Raw genomic sequence first — 23586 nt, forward strand, 5'->3', positions numbered from 1 at the left:
AAACAAAAAGATATTTTGATATTTGATGGTAAGCACGCAGTTAACGGTACCCATTGACTTCCATAATAGGAAAAACAAATATTATGGAAGTCAATGGTTCCCAACAACTATGTGCTTACCATCATTTATCAAAATATATATATTTTTTAAAGAAACTCATACAAAACAACATTGATGTGAGTAAACATGCCAGATTTTTTATTTTTGGGTGAACTGTCCCTTTAAATAGCCTACCTGTGGGGCATTGAAAGACAGGCCACATGATTTAGTTTTCACTGGTGTCTACAGATTAGGATTATTTATAGCCCTGTCTGTCTACCTCAAACCCCCATAATGCACCTCTTTCAGATCCTGAGACCTGGGTCTCAGAGATAATCCCTACCTGATCTCATAATAACAGAAATAGGACAACACCCATTATAGCTCCTGCCACTCATACACAAACCATCTGAAATATGACTAAAAATACATTCAGGGACTCACCGAAGGCCCGTGTAACATGGATGATCTCTGCCATCGGATTCCTCACAGTCTAATTTAATCGGCTGTATCCTGGGAAAGGATTCCTCGAGCCGACCAATAGAATTTCAGGATGAGATTTTTGTGTCTGTAGTAGCTACTTTGCCAGGTTTGTTTTGGCTCTGTGCTCGGAAACTTTGTCGAATAAATTACTTGGATAAATAGACAACTGCACGAGTTATTCAGATAGCTTCAAGTTTTAACTGAATAGTTTAAGCTTAGGAAGTAATCACAGTATAGGATTGGTTTATGGATACAAGATACACCATCCTATGCTGATTCACCTGTATGCATGGAAATGACAATTTTTATGAGGTTACTGTTGTCAACATGATGGAGCAGCTATACATCTGACAGGTAAGATTGGCTGCAGAAATGACAAATGAGTTGACATTAGTTTGATTTGTCATATATATATTTAGATAAATACATTTTTTATTACTATTTGCTAAAAACTAAAGGAAATTAAAACTGGGCATTTTCTATATGCGTATTTAAATTATAACATTTAAAAAGGCCGGAAAGTATTAGTCTAAAGACATGATGTCAACTAAAGTCCTGTTCTGGTTACTCTTGATATTTTTTTTATATTGTGGTACTACTTAATATCATGTTCATGTTTTAACATAATCCTCCTCCATGCAACATCATTAAAGATGTTTCGAAACAATTTGCTGTTGCAAAATAGAAATGTTATGCATTGTGTATGTGTGAGTTTTATTACTGACCCAAATCTAATTTGTCACTCAGATATAAAAGAGTAGATAGCAACACATGTGTGGTGGAGCTGGTGACAAGTTTGTCTGTTTTTGCATACATTTAACACCTATTTTGTATTATACTTGAGGAGGATGTTAAGTGTTATACAGCACACAGATGGAGAGAGAGGGAGAGGGAGAGAGAGAGAGAGAGAGAGAGAGAGAGAGAGAGAGAGAGAGAGAGAGAGAGAGAGAGAGAGAGAGATGCAGGACAGATGGAGTGACAGAGAGAGTGACATGGAGTACAGATGGATGAGGTGGTGAGGTCTGGAGAATGACTCAGCAGTCAGATTGAAGGTTTGATGTGAAGGAACATCACACCCTCAATAAGATGAGAAATCCATCAAATACACCCCCCAACCCTTTCGCAATGCTTTCACTGTTTTTATAATTCAATACATGCGATTATTACATTGTCTACAGTGCATTAAAGTTACTTGTAAAATGAAAAAAGTGACTTCTATGTGAGGAAAACTTTAAAACAAAAAAGTTTCCAGCTTTGCAGACTATCTGTCTGTCTCTGTGTGTCTGCACCGGCCTACACGCGTCTGGGCGTGAACTCCATTTCCCAGCGCGCACCGCGTCGCGCGATGTTTCCCACAGCTGACAGACAGCGCGCGGACGCTCGCAGCTGAACGCGCAGCTCGCACGACGCGCTCGCCCGCGCTCGGATTTGGGATTACCCGCAACCACAAACCGTCATTTCTCCGGAGGAGTTCATACGAACGGGAGCTGTGCCGTCTGATGGCACGCATCTGTAGCGCGCGTGGATCGTTTAATCGCTCGTAGTGTGTCGATCATCCACTGGAGCCCGATGCAGTGGGATGGATGGTGTTAGACTGGGATTGATGATGATGGTGGAGGAGAGTGATGAACAGAGGGACCGCGGCGGCGGCGGCGCGCTTCACCAGTGCGAGCTCATTCAGAACATGATCGACATATCCATCTCCAGTTTGCAAGGGCTGCGGACCAAATGCGCCGCGTCCAACGATCTCACACAGCAAGAGATCCGCACTTTAGAGGTAATAGGGCAGATACAGGGGCCGAAGTGCACCGTCATGAAAGGATCTCTCTCTCTCTCTCTCTCTCTCTCTCTCTCTCTCTCTCTCTCTCTCTTTATCCGTTTCTTCCTATTTTTGCACTGCAGCTGTTTATTGTGGTGCATTAGGAGCGCACCGAGCAGGGAATGAGACTCTCTTATTAAAGATTCCCATATGAAAAATACTGTAGTATACTTTAGTATTTCTTTTAGTAAATTGTAGTATATTATACTAATTACTATAGTTAATGTATACTATAGCATTCTGTACTAACTAGTGAATTAAACTGTAGTAAATACTGTAGCATACTAAAGTAAAGTTAAAAATAGTATCTAGAAATTTGACTATACTATAATAAATACTTAAAATATAATATTTTCAACTGGTTTACTGTAGTATCTATATTCTATAGTCACTTCAGTTATTATACATTATTATGATCTGTCCTTTAAACAGGACCCTTTACAAAAATGAACCATGGTTTAACTATGGTAAGTGTAGTTTTTTATCTGTATTAAATACTGTTGTATACTTCCATATGACTATGGTAAGGCTTAAATACACTAGTATCGAGGATTTTACTAAAGTTTACTGTGGTAAATACTAAATCATACCATAGTATATTTGTTTTACCATAATATCGACAGTTTACTGTAGTATTTACTGCTATAGTGACAACAGTTATGATGTATAATTATGGCATACATCATAATCTCTTTAAACAGCACACCTTTCGAAAATTAACCATGTTTTTACTATACTAATCACAGTTTTTTGGGTTTTTGTAGTAAAACCATAGTGACCACAAATTTACCATGATCTCATTATAATAACCTGGTAATACAACTGGTAATCAATCCACCAAAAATTGTTAGTTACTACACTTTTACTACAGTATAAAAAGTACTACTGTAGTAACAAGTTTTCATACAGGGTACATTGGTGATGCCATTTTTTGGACACCATATCAAATATAAAATATTGTTATTTTGAAGTACATGGGGTTCCATATAAATACCATGGTGTATAAGTATGTAAACAATACATTGTGTTACATAAAACCACTATGGTATTTATTTATATCCAATACCATTCCTGGTACCATGCTACGTCCACAGTAGTTTTTATAAGTACTGTTCTATCTCACTTTTTTCATGATGGTCGGAGCCAATATGTAGTTACTGTATTGGGTTCCTGTAGCTCAATTGGCAAATTATCGTTATAAATGTTGTGGGTTCAAACCCCAGAGCACACTCATACTGATAAAATGTATACCTTGAATGCACTGTAAGTTGCTATAGGTAAGCATCTACCAAATGCATAACATTTTTAAAGGCGACCTATCATGAAAATCTGACTTTTTCCATGTTTGCTATAATTGGGTCCCCAGTACCTCTATCAACCTAGAAAATGTGTAAAAGATCAACCCAGTAACTTAGTTTTGGTAAACCATATTCTGCAAGCATGTGGAAAAAATAGGTATTTGATATTTGGCTCCTCTTGTGATGTCAGAAGGGGATTATTATAATAATTATAATAATACCACCCCCATTAATCTGCACTATACAACCATGGCACTGCCATTTAGTGCAGAAAGAGAAATAATTGACAGCACAATTGAGTTTCAATTTCAACAAGCCACCATCATGGGGATCAGTGTTTGCTTCAGCTCATTTGCATATTTTTGCTCGCACCTACAAAGTGGCAATTTAAACATGCTGTAATAAATTATCTATATGATAGTTTGAAATAAAACTTCACATGTACTCTGGGGACACCAAAGATTCATTGTACATCTTATAAAAGTCTCATAATATAAATATCAACTACAGTTTTACTGTAATACTAGTAATTGTAGTAGAAATTGGGGGCAGGTTCTGTGAAAAATTTTGCGTAAAGATGCTGCGCAAAGCCCATCTGAGCGCAGCTTTCCTGCAGTATCTCTACTGTCTGATTTTGGCCTTCAATAGACTATTGGTCTGTGTGATGTATTGACATTTAGGTGTCAATATTGATGTGTGCTCCACCAAGAAAGTCCATTTTGTTACCTGCAGGGGTAATTAATGAGAAATCAATACAATCATGTGGTTTATGGTGTCTTGGCCTGTGCAAACAGCCCCAGTGGGCCTGTAGTCTGAGCTTTAGGACTAGGCGATGATGTGACCGTTTCGGATAAGGCAAACAGTGGTCTGAAGATGCTTTACCCCCCCCCCCCCCAACATATTACAATTTTAATGTTGGGGTTTTATTCTGGTTTGTTGCTGCTTTTTGGTCTATGAGAAGATCTCCGCTCACCAGATCGAATCTACTTCACAGATCTACATATTTTAAGCAGCTCTCATGAGCACCGTTTAGTGTGACAGATGGAGCCCATCAATAGTCGGGCATCATAACAGGTCCTGGGTGCTTGTTAATTCTTGCGCAGATAAACAGTGTTGAAGTGGTCACATTTAAATCCCAAGCACTTCAGAGCAATCAAGAGAGGCTTGAACTCGCATTAGGTTCTCACTGAAAACTGTTTAGGACGTCACTTCGCATGTTTGGTTTTTTTAACAGCTCGCAGCTCCGGTTGAGAGATAATTATTCTCCGGCTGAATTATTGCATGTGGGTTAGCAGTGTAAAGGGTAATGGGTAGTGATGGGGACGAGGTCGCCTATGTCAAGTCCGAGTCAAGACAGAGTCTTTGAAGGGTCGAGACCGAGTTGAGACCGAGTCCGTTGGTTTTCAAATACAGTTGAGTCCAAGTCAAGACCGAGTCTTTGAGGAAGCAAGTCTGAGTCGAGACCAAGTCCTTTAGGAGTCGAAACCGAGTCGAGACCAAGACCATAAAAAATGTCTGTTTTCATATTCATGATTTAATATCACCCCAGTTAATAATCAACAGTTAGATTGGGAATTGTTTAGAGGAGCAGTCTTAACATCTTAATATGGACTATGCTTTTACTATCATTAAAAAAATTCTTATCACATGCATCATCTTCTCCCTATTTTTCTAGAGATAAATAAACGGCTCTGATGGCGGTATCTTTGCATTGCACCATGGGATGTCATTTTCAAATATTGCCTGTCAAAATTGCATTTTATTATAATTGTTGTTAAAATGTGTTGGTCTTGAGGACTTGGTCTGAAATTACGAGTCCATCTCCTCCCACTGTGGTCCGAGACCGAGTCTTTCAAGGAACAAGTCCAGGACGAGTCAGAGAAAGCAGAAATCGGTCTCGAGTACTACATCACTAGTCATGGGTTAAGTAAAGTGAAATGACTAGAGACGACTTGGTAATCATTCTCAATCGATTGAAGATGAGTGTTTATTAAAAATAAGAGTTTTTCATGATGTCAGCAACAGAAAAGTCTTTTTCAAGATGCTTTTTTCCGTATTTTTCCTATTCTAAAATGAATTCAATCTAGTCGGCCCCAATATTATTTTTTTAGGACTTTACAATGTTGGTCTCACACCAAAATTGTTTCCCCATCTGCTGTGGGATTGCTTGAGACGTCTCTTCGTATCATTTCATTATGAAGATTTTGATGAACTGTGATGTTTTATTCTGCCGTCTCAGGAACGCCGTGACCTACTTACATATGGAGATCTTCAATCTTTGTTTGGATAGACGAGTACGTTGATGGTTAAAAGCTACAGACGTTCTGCAGTTCAGCCCAATAAAGCGGTCATACGTTGTGGACCTGACGTCTGGATGCCCACCCCGGCGCTGATGTCTGGGAGAATTTTGTGTCGTGTGCTGTCGTGGCTGTGGCTATATTTAGATGTCTTCCTCGCTACACGTTTTCGGGGTTGGTTGTTAAATAAGAAAATAATGACGTGAAGAGCGTGAGTGTGGGGGGAGGGGGCCGGGACAGCATCGGCCAATCGGGTTGCAGCTTTTTGAGGGCTCCCAATAGACTGGGGTTGAGGGATGCATAGATTCAGCCAAGCAGAGCAGGTGAAAGATGTTTGATCATTACTCGCGGCTGTCTCACTGCTGTGCTCTTTTATAGACGTTCATCTGAGCTGCATCACTAAGACCTGACGCATGTGGATGATTGGATTAGATTATAATAGCATTTCTTATTGCTACTAATAATGAATAAAATCATGTGAATTTCCTCTAAACACCAGACCGGTTTCTGTAAATCAGTTGGTATAGCACTACAAAAGGTCATGGGTTCGAGCCCATACATGGGTTGAGCATACTGATAAAGCTTAAATGTACTTTAAGTCACTTTGGATCAAATCAGACTCTGCCTACAGTGTGTCAGTACAGATGCTGTTGGCCAGGTCAAGATGGACGGGCGGTCCGGAGGCATAAACTCCCATCCTGCTTTCATTTGTGGCTCGCATGGCAGTAAATAATACGGTGATATGATTAGGATGCTAGCTTTGTTAGAAAACCATACCCATTATATCAAGACGCATGTCGATAAGCGTACTCAACTGTATGCGGCATCATAAGGGTCAATTTTTAAAATAAAGATTTATTCATCATCCGAAAGCTAAATAAATAAGCCTTCCATTGATGAGGTTTGTTAGGATAGGACAATATTTGGCAGAGATACAACGATTTGAAAATCTGGAAACCGAGGGTGCAAAAAATTAAAATATTGGAAAAAAAATCGAATTTAAAGGGACATTCCACTTGTTTTTGAAAATATGCTCATTTTCCAGCTCTCCTAGAGTTAAACTTGATTCTTACCCTTTTGAAATCCATTCAGCTGATCTCTGGGTCTGGCGCTAGCACTTTTAGCATAGCTTAGCACAATCCATTGAATCTGAATTAGACCATTAGCATCGCGCTAAAAAATAACCAAAGAGTTTTATTATTTTCATGGTGATATTACACACTGCCCAAAAATAGTACCCTGCCGTTGAAAGTAACCAAGGGGACTATTTTTGGGCAGTGTGTAATATCATTGCTCCTCCTGCAGCCATGTTACAGCAGCAAAGTCACTGATTATTTCGCGAGTTTGAGAGTATAGTCCTCACCATATCTGTCTAGAAAATTGCAAGTACGCGATGTAACTACAGAAGAGTCAAGTTTTAAATAGAAAAATATCCAAATTCTTTGGTTATTTTTTGCACGATGCTAATGGTCTAATCGGATTCAATGGATTGTGCTAAGCTATGCTAAAAGTGGTAGCGCCAGACCCGGAGATCAGCTGAATGGATTCCAAAAGGGTAAGAATCAAATGTTTAACTCTATGGGAGCTGAAAAATTAGCATGTTTTCAAAAAAAAGTGGAGTGTCCCTTTAAAGTTCAAAGTCCAAATGAAGTAATGAAAAGGTTTGTTTTAGCGCTCTCTACCGGCTTATCATTGTAATGACTTTTTGACTGAATTGGGAAATCCTAAGGTTTTACTTAAAAACCAAACTGGAATGGGAAATCTCCAAAGAGCCGGAAGAAACGAGTGCAAGTTTGTAGGTAAGTTTCTGAAAAAAATTCGTGATTTTGCTTCATCCATTCACAAAAATAAAGTTTTAATATATTTACAGTAGGAAATTTACTAAATTTCTTCATGGAACATGATCTTGACATAATATCCTAATGATTTTTAGTTTAAACGAAAAATCGATAATTTTGACCCATGCAATGTATTTTTGGATTTTTATACAAATATAGCCATGCGACTTATGGCTATTTTTGTGGTCACATATAACATCAAAATACAGATCAGACTGCTTGTTATGCTTTCGAATTGCTCTCGCGACACAGTGATGTCAGACGTCAATTGGTCTGCGCAGCAACACATGAAATTAAGAGCAAGGGGGCCTCCTGTTGGTTCGGGGGTATTGCATATGCACATTATAACAATGCTTAGCATTAAGGTAATCCTGTTTTTTTATCATTGAAGAGCGCAATGGTCCGATTCACGATTTTTATATATCATTTGGTGTGTAAGTGTGTATTAGTACATGTTAACAATATGCAAAAGGTACAAACCCCAAAGTAAACGATGACGCAAGTTATCGTCTCCAACTTAAATCTCTTTTCTTGGACTACAACAAAGACACGGATTGTAGGCAACAGTTTATTTCCTGGGATTGGTGATGTAGACAAGACCGACATTATCATAATTCTTCTGGGTTCGGACTCACAGCCTGTAAGTTAACTCCTGTTAGCCTTGCATTGTGCGCAAATCTTTCAAACATGGTAAGGAGCGTCACATTTCCGGCTGACGTCAGAGGTATTCAGGCAATAAAATAGGTGCTCTTTAAGAAAAATCATCATTCTCAGTTACAAATTTGACTGGTAAATGATAAAAATGATCCCGCCCTTTTGTATTTATTGCATTGCATATTATATGTTCAGGGATGACAGATTGACATGCTATTTATGACTGGTTGTAACTTTTAATACTTTGCTGTAAAAGTGGCTCTCCTATTGACTTTGTCCTTTGGGCGTCACCCCATAAAAATTGTGGAGAGCACTGCCATAGAAGAACCATTTTTGGTTCCCCAAAGAACCATTGAAAGTCAAAGGCCTTTAAAAGAACCATTTCTTTGCTTTCATACCTTTTCCCACTATCATTTTGTGAAACTTTAAATGTTGAACCATACAGCCAAAAAATTTTCTTCTATCATGTTTCACTTTTGTTATCAAGAATGCAGAATATAATAAGAAAAACGATTACACCATCATTGGTATCACCCAGTCAAGGACTTTGATTGCTAGACTGGGAATGTGCGAACAGGTTTAGACGCCGTATGTCCATCTCTCTTTCTGAAGTAAAATCCCACTCCATGCTCATTAATACCCCTGTATCTAATGAGATTAGCAAACACTTTGAAGGCAGACCGTGTCAGCATGCACACAGACATGCAGACTTCACGTGACTCGAGGCTTTACGCGTGTAAACGTTTGTAAATCGGTATGAGGATTAGCTGATGGGTTTTGTTGTGATGGGGTTTGTTCGAGGTCATAGATGTCCTGCAGGTAGTTGTGGACTACGTGCAGCTCGTATGTTGAGCTGATGGGATTGAAGTTAAGTACATTACACCGGGCCGCCAGGAGAAACTACATGTAGACATGCTGAGTATCGTAGTTCTTATACTTCCTGTATCTCAATTTGGATTCAATCCCAGGAAACAAACATACTAATTATTATGTAAAGCTTTTTGTATGGTTGCTTTGGAGAAATACATCTGCCATATGCATACAAACTTAAAAAATGGCATTTTTCTGCTGATCTGTCTGTTGTCTTGGAGCTGCTGGGAGTGTTTCTGCTCTTTGGCTGTCAATCACACCTGCTGACCTCACTGAGCTGTTGCCATGGCAGCATCATCTCCATGTTTACTCTCATCTGCTGTCTGGCAGGTGTGACGCCCCCCTCAAAATACCATCAGTGTTGCCATAATGATTAAATCATTGTAGATGGGTCTTTCAGATGACTTGACTTGTGAAACAGCCGTCTTTATTAATGCACACACAATGACCGAGGTGATTTTGTCTTGTTGTGCAGATGTGTTTGTTCGTGTTGTGTCACCGTAAGAACAGGTTGCCCTAGATCGTTTTTAAATGCAATCTTTTTTTAGATACCATGTCATCTCTTACGAAAAAGTACTCGTAAGAGATAACTTGGTACAGTGATGGTTTAATATATTTTATGTACCATGGTATGCCTACTCCAAGGTACTTAAAGCAACACCAAAGAGTTGTTTTTACTTTATAATAACGTTTCCAAAAAAGTTTCAGTCGTTCATCCACTCGAAACAGGGTGATCGCCACTTTCACATTCGCTTTGCAGCCCTCTATCGGTCAAAACCGCACTAAAGAAGTTTCCAACCGTCGGGTCGCGGTCCTGTAGTTCGAGTGAAAACTACAAAACTTGCGTTACGGCAGACCTACAATCCAATCAGAGCCAGCTATGCTGCAGTATTTACGACTGTGGTAATGGACAATTATGCTTCTAACCTGTAGGGGGAGCAAAGAGCAAAAACTCTTTAGTGTTGCTTTAAAAGAATACAAAACATTTACACAAGACTTTTTTAAAGATGTCAAATAAATCTTTGGTGATCCCAGAGTACGTATGTGAAGTTTAAGCTCAAAATACCATATAGGTAATTTATTATAACATGTTAAAATTGCCACTGTGTAGGTGTGAGCAAAAATGTGCCGTTTTGGGTGTGTCTTTTAAATGCAAATGAGCTGATATCTGCACTAGATGGCAGTGCTGTGGTTGGATGGTGCAAATTAAGGGGCGGTATTATTCCCTTCTGACATCACAAGGGGAGACAAATTTCAATGATCTATTTTTTCACATGCTTGCAAAGAATGGTTTACCAAAACTAAGTTACTGGGTTGATCTTTTTCACATTTTCTAGGTTGATTCAAACACGGGGGATCCAATTATAGCACTTAAACATGGAAACAGTCATATCATTTGTATGATATGTCCCCTTTAAGTCAGCTCAAGCATGTATTTTAGTCCGGGACTAGGGTAAACCCTGTTTGGGAAACTGCCCCATAATCATCCTACATAAAAGACATTTTGGGAAACTATAACCTTGATATCTTTATTTTTGACTGAGTAAAGTCATGTTAAAGATTAAAATCAATGACTAAAATCTTAATCACATATTTTTACAGACAGGGTCACATTATGTGAGTTATGTGATGATACAGGAAACTTAGGATGGAATCAGGTGTTTAAAGAGTAACTAAACCCTAAACCAACTTTTTTTAGTTAATGATCTGTAAGAATGATGCTTTATTAGTGCTGTTCATTGATTTTAGTAAGTTTTTTGACATTTGGATATAAAGTGTTTCAATACTATAATATATGGTGTAAAAACGTCTGGGTGCTGCCCTCTTCAGGTTGAACGGTGGCTACTGCAGTTGAATTTTCCTATTGGATGTTGGGTCCAAAAAATAACTTGTGATGTAAGCAGGTTCAAGCTCACCACGCCCTTGTTACGATCTCACCACACACTTGGAGCTTAGTTCATCCCCTCTATCTCGTTGGGATCTGCCCACTTTTCTTGCATTTTTCAAATATTGCCAGTGGGTGGAGTCAGGCTCTGACCAGGGGTTTAGTTACGCTTTAAACCTAACAGTCTGTCTTTAGGTTTTGGGTCGCTGCCTGTAACCCCTGAGGATGTTTTTGATGCAGAAGTCTACAGTAGATTGTGACTACAGATAGTTGTGCCATCATGCCTTGTAAAGATGTCTAGTTTTCACCATGTTTGTCTGTGGGAAAATCCCACTCTGAAAAAACCTTACTGACGACCCAGCAGTGTAGTTGCTAGGAAACCTGACGTCACAGCTTCACCAGTGTATTGTTATCAGTGATGTGCGTGTGGAGCCAGCAACAGCAGAACCCGCTCCAGTCAAGAGCAGAACAGAACCCAGAATAATAGTCAAGACAATGCAATATTGTTATGTTGGTATTGCATGAAAGTGGATTTATTGTGGCAATACATGCCTACTTTTGATTGGCAGAAAAACCATCTACTACCATGCTAACCGGTCGAACGTTGGCCTCATGAACAACACTTACTTTCTTGAAAGATCTACTAATCAAATACTGCTTGCACAAGCACAGTATTGTGAAAAATTTGTTAAGATGGAGTGTTAATGTGTTTTGCCTCTGCAGGCTTGCAGTGCGGCTTTAACTTTTACACCAAGAGCAGAGAATCATCCTGTTAATCTTTGTCTTGCTTTGGAAGAGCACCAAAATCAATGTTCGCAGAGACGAACCAACAAAAGAACATGAAAGTGGGAGTTTCGGTGCTGTTTATAGAGCCGTGAGACTGAAAAAACAGAAATCATGTCTGTGCTGTTATCATTGTGCTGGACACATAGAACAGTAAAAGCACTGTGAAGTATTTTAGAGTTTATGTTGAGTAATTGGGTCATAGTCTTCTTTTATTGTATTATACTGCCCTACAAAGCCAAAGCGCAGTAACTATGCATTTGGTCAAAATTGAGTTAATGGTTGAAATGGGCTTTGTGAGATCTGTTGTGTCTTGTGACAAAGTCTCCTGGTTCAATTTTGTCCCATTTTAGAGAAACGTGTGTGCCAAAATTGCAGTAACATGTTTGACTGGCTGGTGTAAAAAACTTTAAGGGCATTCTTTTCGGTTTCAGTGTTTGCGTAGTTACTGCACTTATCCTTTGTAGGGCAGTATAGCTTTAATAGCTAGAGAAACATCCGAAACCACTGTGAAAAAAGCAGGTAAGATTAACTTAAAGGACTAGTTCACCAAAATATGAAAATCCTCTCATAATTTACTCATCCTCATACCATTCCAGATGTATGATTTTCTTTCTTTAGCTGAACTCAGATGAATAACTTTATATTAAAATGCGAACGTTATCTTCTTACTTGAGGGTCAAGATGGCAAAGCTCAAAAAGCACATAAATTCATCATTATGGGTTAATATACAGTATCTCTTATGAAGTGAAACGCTATGTGAGAAAAAAGTAATGTAGAGCTGCTTTGCATTTATGACACATTTAGTGCATTTACATGCACAGTCTTATGCCAATTATGCTTAATAAACTGATAACACGTGGGGTCATGTAAACGCGTAAAATCGGTTTTCTTTAATTGGGGAATGCCCATAAACGGCGTAAGCAAAAACCGATCGGCACAGCAGGTAGTTTTTTGCTCATTACCCCGATTTCACGTGGCATGTAGACACCTTAACCGGCTTTCTCACGGTTTTGTCCATGTACGCATGTCTCCGCGTGTAAATGATAAACGGCAGACGCGGAAGTAAATGCAAAGTAATGCATAAAGGTCTCTGCTCTACTAATGCAGTTGGCAGAGAATCTGCGAAAAAAACTGATGTTACATGTTCTGGAGACACGGAAAGAGATAAAACAATAGCTTAAGACAGATATGCCGTCGGGTTTTTGATCGACTATTACCTGCGAGAACCCCGACAATTCTCCAAGTCCCATGTAAACGCAGTTGTCTGCATAACCGGTTTATTGATTTGCATGTAAAACAGTTTTTTTATAATAAGCAGATGTTTGATAGTTATCCGCTTATTCTGTGCATGTAAACTTACCCATTGGCTTGGCTTTTGAGTTTACTTGATGACTTTTGACTTGACTTGGTTTAGCTAGGCATTTAACTTGACACTTGACTTGGTTTTTGTCTTGGCTTTTGATTTGACTTGACGACTTGTGACTTGACGACTTGTGACTTGACTTTGGACTTGAATTGGCATTTAACTTGACTTTTGACTTGACGACTTATGACTTGACTTGATTGGACACTTGATTGGACTTAGCTTTTAACTTGACTTGACTTGACTTGTTTTTTGTCTTGGCTTTTGATTTGACTTGACGACTTGTGACTTGACTTTGGACTTGACTTGGCCTTGTTTTTCACGTCATGCAGTACATGTATAATAAAGGCCAAATAGATTGTCAAGAGTTAAGAGAGTAGGCCAATTTGTTTTTCGTAAATTTCAATAAAAAATGTAATACTTCATATTTCGTTAAATCATACAGTGAATGTGTGAAAAAGTAAAACTGAGATGACAGAATAACTGTGGCGTCGTCTCCCTCTAGATGCCGTTTTAAAGATTAAAAGTACTTTAATATAACTGATCAACCCAAATAACGCCAAAATATAACTGGTTGCTTACCAGCATTAAAACCTCATAAAAAAGACCTTTATAAGTTTTTCCTTTGTGCATCTGCAGCGTCCGCTCCGTGGATGCAGCCAATATAACGCCGCAACCCTCGGTGGCTTTTCTGAACTGACTGACTGCACACTTGACTTTCACTAAAATATCCAAGTTTTTCATCAACAGTATCTGCGTGAAACATTCTAAACATTGAAGATCATCTGCCGACTCGACTGTTTCATCACATCCTCTATACATGGAGAGTCTGCTTTATTAAAGGCTTTTCCTTCGCTCCGCGTGAGCTAAACGTTTCCGCTTTTTGCTTTTTTACTCGCATATAATTCTAAATATTTTCGACAAAGGAAAACACAGGATATAATGTAAGTTATTATAGATAGCATTTAAGCTTGTTCTGAAATGATGACAAATCTTTGTGACTAAATATGACCTCTCCAGCTTAATTTAGCCAAAATAATGATACATTCGTTTTCATACTTTATATATACACGTTAATTTATCTACTAATATATTATTAAAAATGCCCTAAATTATTATGCTTTGCCTTCTGTATTGCATTCGTTTTGTACATTTACAGGTGCAATTTTAATTTCTTTAAGACACTGCTGTGTTCTGTATTGACTGATGCTCTGTTAATTTGCGCTTAACAAGCCTAAATTATGTTCTTCAATTTATTTTTGTTTTCTCAAAAATATATTTAGCTGTAGTATAGCTTGTGTTAATCTTTTTTTTATAAGGGGAAATACATGTAGCCTACCCTTCATCTATGAGTTGACCTCATTGTTCTGGATTTAAAAAATAATTTTATTTTAGTAAATGAAGGCGGTAAAACCGCATATCGCGCTGGTGAGCCACGCAAAATCACCGCAAGGGAAATTCCTTCACCGCGACAGCCCTATTTTGACTTGACGACTTATGACTTGACTTGATTGGACACTTGATTGGACTTGGCTTTTAACTTGACTTGACTTGTTTTTTGTCTTGGCTTTTGATTTGACTTGACGACTTGTGACTTGACTTTGGACTTGACTTTGGACTTGAATTGGCATTTAACTTGACTTTTGACTTGACGACTTATGACTTGACTTGATTGGACACTTGATTGGACTTGGCTTTTAACTTGACTTAACTTGTTTTTTGTCTTGGCTTTTGATTTGACTTGACGACTTGTGACTTGATGACTTGACTTTTGACTTGACGACTTATGAGTTGACTTGATTGGACCTTGATTGGACTTGGCTTTTAACTTGACGACTTTAGACTTGACACTTGACATGACTGGACTTGGCTTTTGACTTGACTTGAGAATTTATTGCTGTTTATTGAGCCGTGAGAAATGTTTATAGAGAAATTCTGTTTCTTCAGTCTCACGTAATTTGAAAAAGTGTGCTGTGATGAGCACATAGCAGCAATTTTTATCATGTTTGTGGTCTCTCAAATTTTGAAACTATGATAAGATTTAAAAAAAATATTTTGGTGTGGCCCTAGCTTTAGGGGTCGTGTTGAAATGGTGAATTAAATCGTGTTATAGCTGATTAAAGGAAGTCATAGGGGTGGTTCACATTTCGTGTCTAAAACCGTGCAGAAAACGCGAACGTTGGTTGGTTCTCAGGTCACATGACCTGCGGTGTGCTTGCAGCATTCTGAAAAGTTAAAATGTTTTTAACTCGATGCAGTGCGGATGCACCTGGAAAAAACTTGCGTGTCGTTTCCGTAATGAGAGCGCATACTGCGCGCCTACATTTGAAATAATGACCTTGAGTGTGCAAAAGACGCAATATGTGAACCGCCCCATAAACATCTGGGATGGCATGAGAGAATTTTCGTATTTGTAAGTTCTACTGGCCACTATATCAATATACAGAATCTATACATGAGTATCTGTTTAGTTGCTCTCTTTGGTTTAGTGAAGTGGTTCAAGTGAAATGTGCAGTTGTGAATGTGAGCAACAGACGAGACCTCATCCTATTGAATGGCTATAAACCTTTCTGTAAATGCTGAATTCTGAGTGCTTTTAAAAGAAAAGCCAGACCTAGAGCACTTGACACAAATTTTCATCATGACTGCAGTAGATAAAAGCTTTTCAGTGGCAGTTGAGCTTTATTGATTGGAGTGCTTGTTGTCCTCTGTGTAATTAGCATTTAGCTGTTAGCAACTGAGATTTAATTGGTTGTTTATCACCCCTGACCCACTGCTAGGTGTTTTCCACAGGCGTCCTCCCACACGGGTGACCTCTGATCCCGTCTGCTGTCTGCTATGAGACACGCGTCTGCAGATCTGGAGGCTTTTGTTAGCTTCTGCCGTGGCAGCGTTCTCAAGGTCTTATTCTTTATTATTGAAGTGTGTGCAAGTGAGAGAGAGACAGTGTGTGCGCTGATGGTACTTGAGATGATGTTTGTTGAAGGGCTTCCACCTGTTCAGGTATTTTTCACTCAGTTTGAATCGTAACGGAGATAAAGAGAGAAAACCTTCAGCCAGAAATTCTCTGAATTAAAGATCTGATTACTACTACAGTGCAAAAAAACTGCAAATGTCTCCATATACTTTAAGCGCATAGGGATTAAGGATGTAAGGATCAATATTGGAATTAGTTTATATACAATAGGCAGGGATTGTTTTTGTTATAATGAATATAGGGAAATAATTTTGTGTAAACAGAGGTCAGTATTAGTATGTAGGGATTTATTTTAGTATATAGGAGGTGGGTTTTAGTATGTAGGTGGTTAGCTTTATGCATGAAAGGATCAGTTTTAGTATGTAGAGGGTCAGTATAAGTATATAAAGATCAGCTTTAGTACATAAGAGGTTAGTCTTAGTATGTAAGGGGCCAAATTTAGGTATGTAAGGATCAGCTTTAATTTGTGGGAAATAGTATTATTATGTACAAGATCCGTTTTTAGTATGCAGTTGGTCAGTTTTTTGTAGGTAAAGATCAGTTGTAGCATGAGGGGATCAGTTTTTGTATGCAGGGGGTTAGTTGTCCGTATTAGTTTGTAAGGCATCAGTATTAGTATGTAGGGATCCTTTTTAGTATTTAGGAGGTGGGTTTTAGTATGTAGGTGGTTAGCTTTATGCATGAAAGGATACATTTTATTATGTAGAGGGTCAGTATAAGTATATAGAGATCAGCTTTAGTACATAAGAGGTTAGTCTTAGTATGTAAGAGGCCAAATTTAGGTATGTAAGGATCAGCTTTAATATGTGGGAATTAGTATTAGTATGCATAAGATCAGTTTTTAGCATGGGCGAGGCTAGCCCCTTTTTAGGGGTGCTTCAGCACCCCTAAAAAAGAGCTCAGCACCCCTAAAACTTGGGGCAAGAAATTTAATTATTCTAAAATGTTCGTTCGTCTTTGGCCAGGTTAAATAATGTCCAAAACATACTCCGTAGTTTGTGGTTTAAAATATATAATAAGGTAGAAAATGAAAACCTCCCCGCTTAGCAAATGGTGTCATCCTCTTCTACTCTGTACCTGCATCGCTTAGCCCGTCCGTCATTCAGCGTGAAACACACGCAGAGTGAGAATCAGATAGTGTTGTAATGCAACTTTTTTTATCAAAAATTACAAAATGTTTACGTTATGTTTATAAAGAGCTAATACATCACGAATCAATCTTTCAAGCCGTGTTTTTGTATTATAATGAATCACCATGATACACGTATATTAAGTTTTTATTTTCGTTTTTTTTTATTCCGTCGGTTACCCGCGCGCTGCGGAGTAGCACAGTAGCTGGGTTAATCTTCCATAGATTTAAACGGAGAGAAGTAGCGCCGGTTACAATGTTCTTCCGCAAGACGCATGCAGTGCGTCTCAGTGGGTAGTTGCATACGTGTGTCTCCGTTGTTAAAGTTTATTGTATGATTTATCGTTAATTTGAGACTTATTTTAACAATCGGGAGTCATGTAAACATGACATCACGGACGTCTTTTCTGGTCAGTCGTCATGAAAACATGGCGTTTGGAACAGAGTGAAAACAAACTACATATCACTGTATACCACCAGTAGGCTACGGGTAAGTTATGTATGAAATCACTAACTGTCTGACTATCAAACTAGACAATAAATATTTTTTTAGTTTGTCACATGTAGACTAATATGAAGGTGATAACGTCTTTAACCCTTAGTGCAGGAGTCACGAGTGTTTTGTTTTAGACATAATAGTAAAGGTAACGTAATGGTTCAATTAAAGGACTGTTAAAAGAAAAGCTGCAAATTAACAAACTATTAATAAACCTACCATATGTTGTAGGCATAAAAGTTATAAATTAGGAGATTTGTCATTTTGACAAAGGCAAACGATACACTGTATATTCACATAAAGCCATACCCACACTGCTGGTGTAGCCCACCTTTTGTCCTGAGACTTTAATATGGCATTAATGGCAAAAATGTGCTAGCTCACCATTAATTAGAAATAAAAAGGTTGGCAAAAAAATGCATCTGAAAACTCACCAGATTGATGCTTTAAAATATGTAATTTTAAAAAAATTCTAAGGGGGAGCATGCTCCCGGACCCTAGGGGTAATATTCTTCTCATCTTTTTCACCCCTGACCCATTTTCATGCCTGAAAGGTCTCCAAAAAATCTTTATTTTGGAGTTAGTTGAACCAATGTTAAAATGAAAGCTATTTTACAATATACATATTATTGGTTTCTGTAGGAAAAAAGAGCGGGTGGTGGCAGCGGAGCTCATTGGGTGCTCAGCACCCCTAAAGCTCTAACCCTAGAATCGCCTCTGGTTTTTAGTATGCAGGTTGTCAGTTTTTTGTATGTAAAGATCAGTTGTAGCATGAGGGGATCAGTTTTTGTATGCAGGGGGTTAGTTGTCCGTATTAGTTTGTAGGGCGTCAGTATTAGTATGTAGGGATCCTTTTTAGTATTTAGAAGGTGGGTTTTAGTATGTATGGGGTTAGCTTTCTGCATGAAAGGATTCGTTTTAATATGTAGAGGGTCAGTATAAGTATATAGAGATCGGCTTTAGTACATAAAAGGTTAGTCTTAGTATGTAAGAGGCCGAATTTAGGCATGTAAGGATCAACTTTAATATGTGGAAATCAGTATTAGTATGTATAAGATCAGCTGTAGTATGAGGTGATCAGTTTTTGAGGGCATGGGGTTATTTTTGGTTTTTAGTTATTTTTATTAGTTTGTAGGGGGTCAATATGAGTATGTAGAGATTCTTTTTAGTATATAGGAGGTGGGTTTAGTATGTAAGGGGTTCACTTTCTGTATGAAAGGACCTGTTTAAATATGCAGGGATTAGTTTTGGTACATAGAGGGTTGGATTTTAGTACAAAAGGATCAGTTTTGTTATGTAGATGGTCAGTATAAGTATATAGAGATCGGCTTTAGTACATAAGAGGTTAGTCTTAGTATGTAAGGGGCCAAATTTAGGCATGTAAGGATCAGCTTTAATTTGTGGGAATTAGTATTATTATGTACAAGATCCGTTTTTAGTATGCAGTTGGTCAGTTTTTTGTATGTAAAGATCAGTTGTAGCATGAGCGGATCAGTTTTTGTATGCAGGGGGTTAGTTGTCCGTATTAGTTTGTAGGGCGTCGGTATTAGTATGTAAGGATCCTTTTTAGTATAAAGGAGGCATAGGATTTTTGTACAAAATGATCAGTTTTAGTTTGTAGATGGTTAGTATAAGTAGAGATCGGCTTTAGTGTATAAGAGGTCGTCTACGTATGCAAGCATCAGTTTTAATATGGAGGGATCAGTATTAGTATATAGGTGGTCAGTAGGATTTTTTATTATGTGAGAATGAGTTATAGTATGTAGGTAGAGAGGCTGGTTTTTAGTATGAATGGATCAGTATTAGTATGTATGAGTACATAGATATCTATTTTAGTATGTACAAGAAGAGTTTTTAGTATGCAGGGGGTTGTTATTTAGTGTATAATAATTAGTTGTATACCCGGGGGGGTTGGTTGTAAGTACATAGGGGGTTACAATTTGGTATGTAAGAATGAATTTTTAAATGTAGGAATCAATTTTATTAAGTAAGGGGTCAGTTATTAGTATGAAACGATCATGTGGGGGGGGGGGTCAATTTTAGTGTGTAGGGGTGTCAGATTTTAATATGTAAAGTCAGTTTTCGTATGTACGTAGGGGTCAGTTTTAGGGTGTAGTATATAGGGGGACAGATTAAGTATGTAGGCATCGGGGTTAGTATGTTTTAGTGTATAGGGATCAGCTGTAGTATTTAGGGTGGCTGTTTATGTATGTAGGGGTCACTGTTAGTATGTAGGGTGTCAGTTTTAATGTGTAAGTATCAGTTTTAGAAATTAAAGGTCAATATGGTGAATAATTGTATAAGCAGGGGTTGTCTTAAGAAAGTGGGGAGCATTTTAAATATTTAGGGATTACTTTGCAGAATTTAGTAGGCATGAATTTGAGTATAGAGATTGGTTTAACTGTGGATTTATGTTTGAGTATTTTGGAGTCTCTTTAAATATGGAGCCATTCGTTTCAGTTTGAGCAAGCATTTTGAATATTTATAGTAGCGTACGAGATCAATTTGTGTTTGTATATGGGTCAAAGACGAAAAGGGGGTTTAAAGCATAAAAAAAATAAAAGTGTAAAAGAGCTTTAAATTTTGTCTTTTTCACATACATTAGAATATGTCCTGTTTAACTTTATGTTTTTCTGAGCAAAAAATAATTACTACCATACATTTTTACTGGAATTTTACAGAAGACACCAACTAAAATGTCATTCAGTGTAACAATATTTTTATGCAAAAAAATATTATCAGACATTTTTAGAAAAACTATTATTTGATGACACATTACAAGACTCTATTTATAGATCACAGTGCAGACACAAAATACTAACTATTTGTCATTTTAAAGCATTTTACTTCGCCAATATCCTTTAAACCATTAGGTTTTACCCATTTGTCAGCAAGAAGTTTTTGTAAGGAAGTGAAAATCAATTCAAATCAAATAAATTTTTTTGTAGGATCACACATTATTTTACATATTTTAATAAGTACAGCTCAGAATAAGTATATTGTTTCATTTCTACATAAATATATCTGTTACACCGAATGACCATGGTTTGTTACACTGAATGACATTTTGACAAAAGTGTCATTGTTTCCATTATTGCAATGTTTTGAATATTATTCTGTATCATTTTATTCCTAAACAAATCACAGAAGTAGTTGCTGAAATTAATAATCATTTTATTCCACAATACATATCATATTCGTAAAAATTAACTGAACAGGTGGTAATACTGTATAATAAGATCCAGAACTGCCCTTATACGTTTAGCTTCTGCCCTGTGTTTTCTTTGATTTTCCCGCCATTACTTTCGCCTCTTCTCAGCTGCAGCATCTGATAAATTCCTGATTGACGGGTGATCAGGATTTGCAGCCAAGGCAGCTTGCTTTCTTCTCTGGTTGCTGAAATACAGATTCCATGTAATTATTGACATAAAATTATTGACATAGATCTATATAAAACGTGTTATTAATTAAAAATACTTTCTGTTTGGCAACATAAATGACATGTTATCAGGATTTGTATTATGGGCGGAGAATCCCCTCAGTGGCCTCTCCTTAAAGGGATAGTTCAACCAAAAATGAAAATTCCGTCATCACCCACTCACTCTCGTGTTGTTTCAAACCCGCATAAATGGAAGGAAGACACTTTGAGAAATGCCTGCAACCAAACCTTTCGTGGACCCCATACTATGATACTAAAAATAATACTATGGAAGTAAATGGGGTCCACGAACGGGTTGGCCACAAACATTACTCAAAACACCCTCCTTTGTGTTTATCAGAACAAAAAAATTCATACAGGTTTTTACCAACACGAGAGTGAGCGAATAACGACCAAACCCTCATTTTGGGTGAACCATCCCTTTAACTTGTGGTATAGGTAGGGTGGAATCTCTATCTAAAAACAGCAGTAAACTATTATTCTGTAGGGCTAGGCTTGGACACAAATTTCACGATTTGATTCAATTTCAAATCAATTTGAAATTGATTAACATCATCTGAAAACAGCATAGACTGAAAGATCGATTATTGTGATTTACAAATCACTATAGTTTCTTCAAAATTAGAATTGATTAAAATCGAGAAATCTATCTTTTTAAACCCAGCCCTATTATTTTTACATTGCACTCCTCAATACCTTTCTCGTCTCCTTGCTAAATGCATTACCCTAGCTACTGGGTCTGCATTAACTTTCTGCCAGTGCCTAGAAACTTTCTCTTTGTTTGTGGGCATCTAAAAGAAATCAGTACCAAAACGACAAAAATACATTAAAACATTAATATTGATAAAGTTTGATATATTTTTTGTGCTAAACATCCCTCATTTATCTGAAATATAAATAAAATGCTAAAAATGTTATCTAAACAGTGACACTATCATTCAGTGTAATGGATGACACTGTGGTGTAACATACAATTTGCATTACACCGAATGACAAAACATTACCCTGAATGACGAAACTTTTACTTAAGCTAATATTAGTAGTTAACAACTAGATACCTATATCAAACAGTGAACTTGACCAGAAAGGTTTATCATCATTATTCACAACATCTACTTTTTTTTCAAAAAGTGTTTTTTTGCATTTCACTGAATGACAGTCATTTTTGTAACTCAAGATACCACACTATGAAAAGGTGAAATTATCAAATAATTAAGGGCAATAAACTTACCTTGCTGAATCACCACATGGTCTTCAGGGGGTCTTTTGATGATGTCACAGACTGCTTGATGAGTATTGTTTGTGTATTTAATTTCAAAATGGTTTCCTGATCCCGTTACACTGAATGACCTCTGACAAACTGCATATTCGGGACAAAAGTCCCCTAGTTGTTTCAATATTTAACGAAAAAAATAACACATAGTCCTATTAATATAAAACAGCCAACACTTATGTGAACATGCCAAGGAAGCAATTTTTTTTTTTTACATGGTATTTTATACGTTTATTTAAAAATGTATTAGTAAAATCATAGTCCGGACCATTACGCTGAATGACGATTTTACACTTTGGAGCATTATTAAACTCATATTTGGTCATTGTATTTTCACAAAAGTTATTTGAAACATAAAAGTAGACATTTTACTTTCATTTATAGGTGTTTTTTGTATGTAAAATCACTTTTGTAAATTATATTTGATGCGGACACCAAAATGGTGACGTCTCGTCTTTGACCCATATATCATACAATCAGTTTATTTATGCAATATATATGACAGGATATCCTTATGTCCTTTATGTATCGGCTTTATGACAATGAGGATTTAAGGATGAAGTGGCCTGACTGTCGCGTGTATAAACGTGCTATTCTCATTAAAGCAGTGATGGCGGCCGTCAGCAGTGATATGGGTGGGTGGCAGGGGGATGTGTGAAAGGATGAATCGTTTTTATGGCCGTCGGCCTCATGGTAACGGCCTCCTTGTGCGTCAGTGAGCTTCTGACCTGAACTGTCGCAGCAGGTGAGCCCTTTTCCCCTCCTTCCCCCTCCCTCTTTCTCTCCTCCCTTGTTTCTCTCCCTGCGTCATTGGTGCTCGTGTTCTGCTTAGGTGTCTGTGCAGCCCCCTCCTTGTTAAAAACTGGCGAGATGCAGACAAGAAGAAGTAATAGGTGAGCCCTGCTAAAATAAGAAAGGCTTAGTCCTGCGTAAATTTAA

At 37.7% G+C, this 23586-nt stretch overlaps 1 protein-coding gene and 1 long non-coding RNA gene across 5 annotated transcripts in view; one reads left to right on the forward strand and one right to left on the reverse strand.

Annotated features, from left to right (window-relative positions):
* The first annotated feature begins 852 nt into the window (after positions 1-852).
* ksr1a (kinase suppressor of ras 1a) overlaps positions 853-23586 on the forward strand; it is a 50119-nt gene continuing 27385 nt past the window's right edge. For 2 of the 4 annotated variants that reach the window (XM_055207936.2, XM_055207938.2), the window contains exon 1: positions 1821-2299. In XM_055207936.2, coding sequence (XP_055063911.2) covers positions 2102-2299 — 198 coding nt within the window. In that variant the 5' untranslated portion in view covers positions 1821-2101. Of the gene's footprint in view, positions 877-1820; positions 2300-23586 lie in introns of those variants that run through there. The other 2 variants (XM_055207939.2, XM_055207937.2) reach the window with 2 other exon arrangements.
* Positions 20664-23013, reverse strand: LOC129419211 (uncharacterized). The gene is made up of 2 exons (XR_012372630.1): positions 22606-23013; positions 20664-21331 (listed from the first exon to the last, which is right to left on the reverse strand). It is a non-coding gene; the product is annotated as an uncharacterized lncRNA (long non-coding RNA).

Source organism: Misgurnus anguillicaudatus, chromosome 12, assembly GCF_027580225.2.
Source record: "Misgurnus anguillicaudatus chromosome 12, ASM2758022v2, whole genome shotgun sequence".
NCBI classification, from domain to species: domain Eukaryota; kingdom Metazoa; phylum Chordata; class Actinopteri; order Cypriniformes; family Cobitidae; genus Misgurnus; species Misgurnus anguillicaudatus.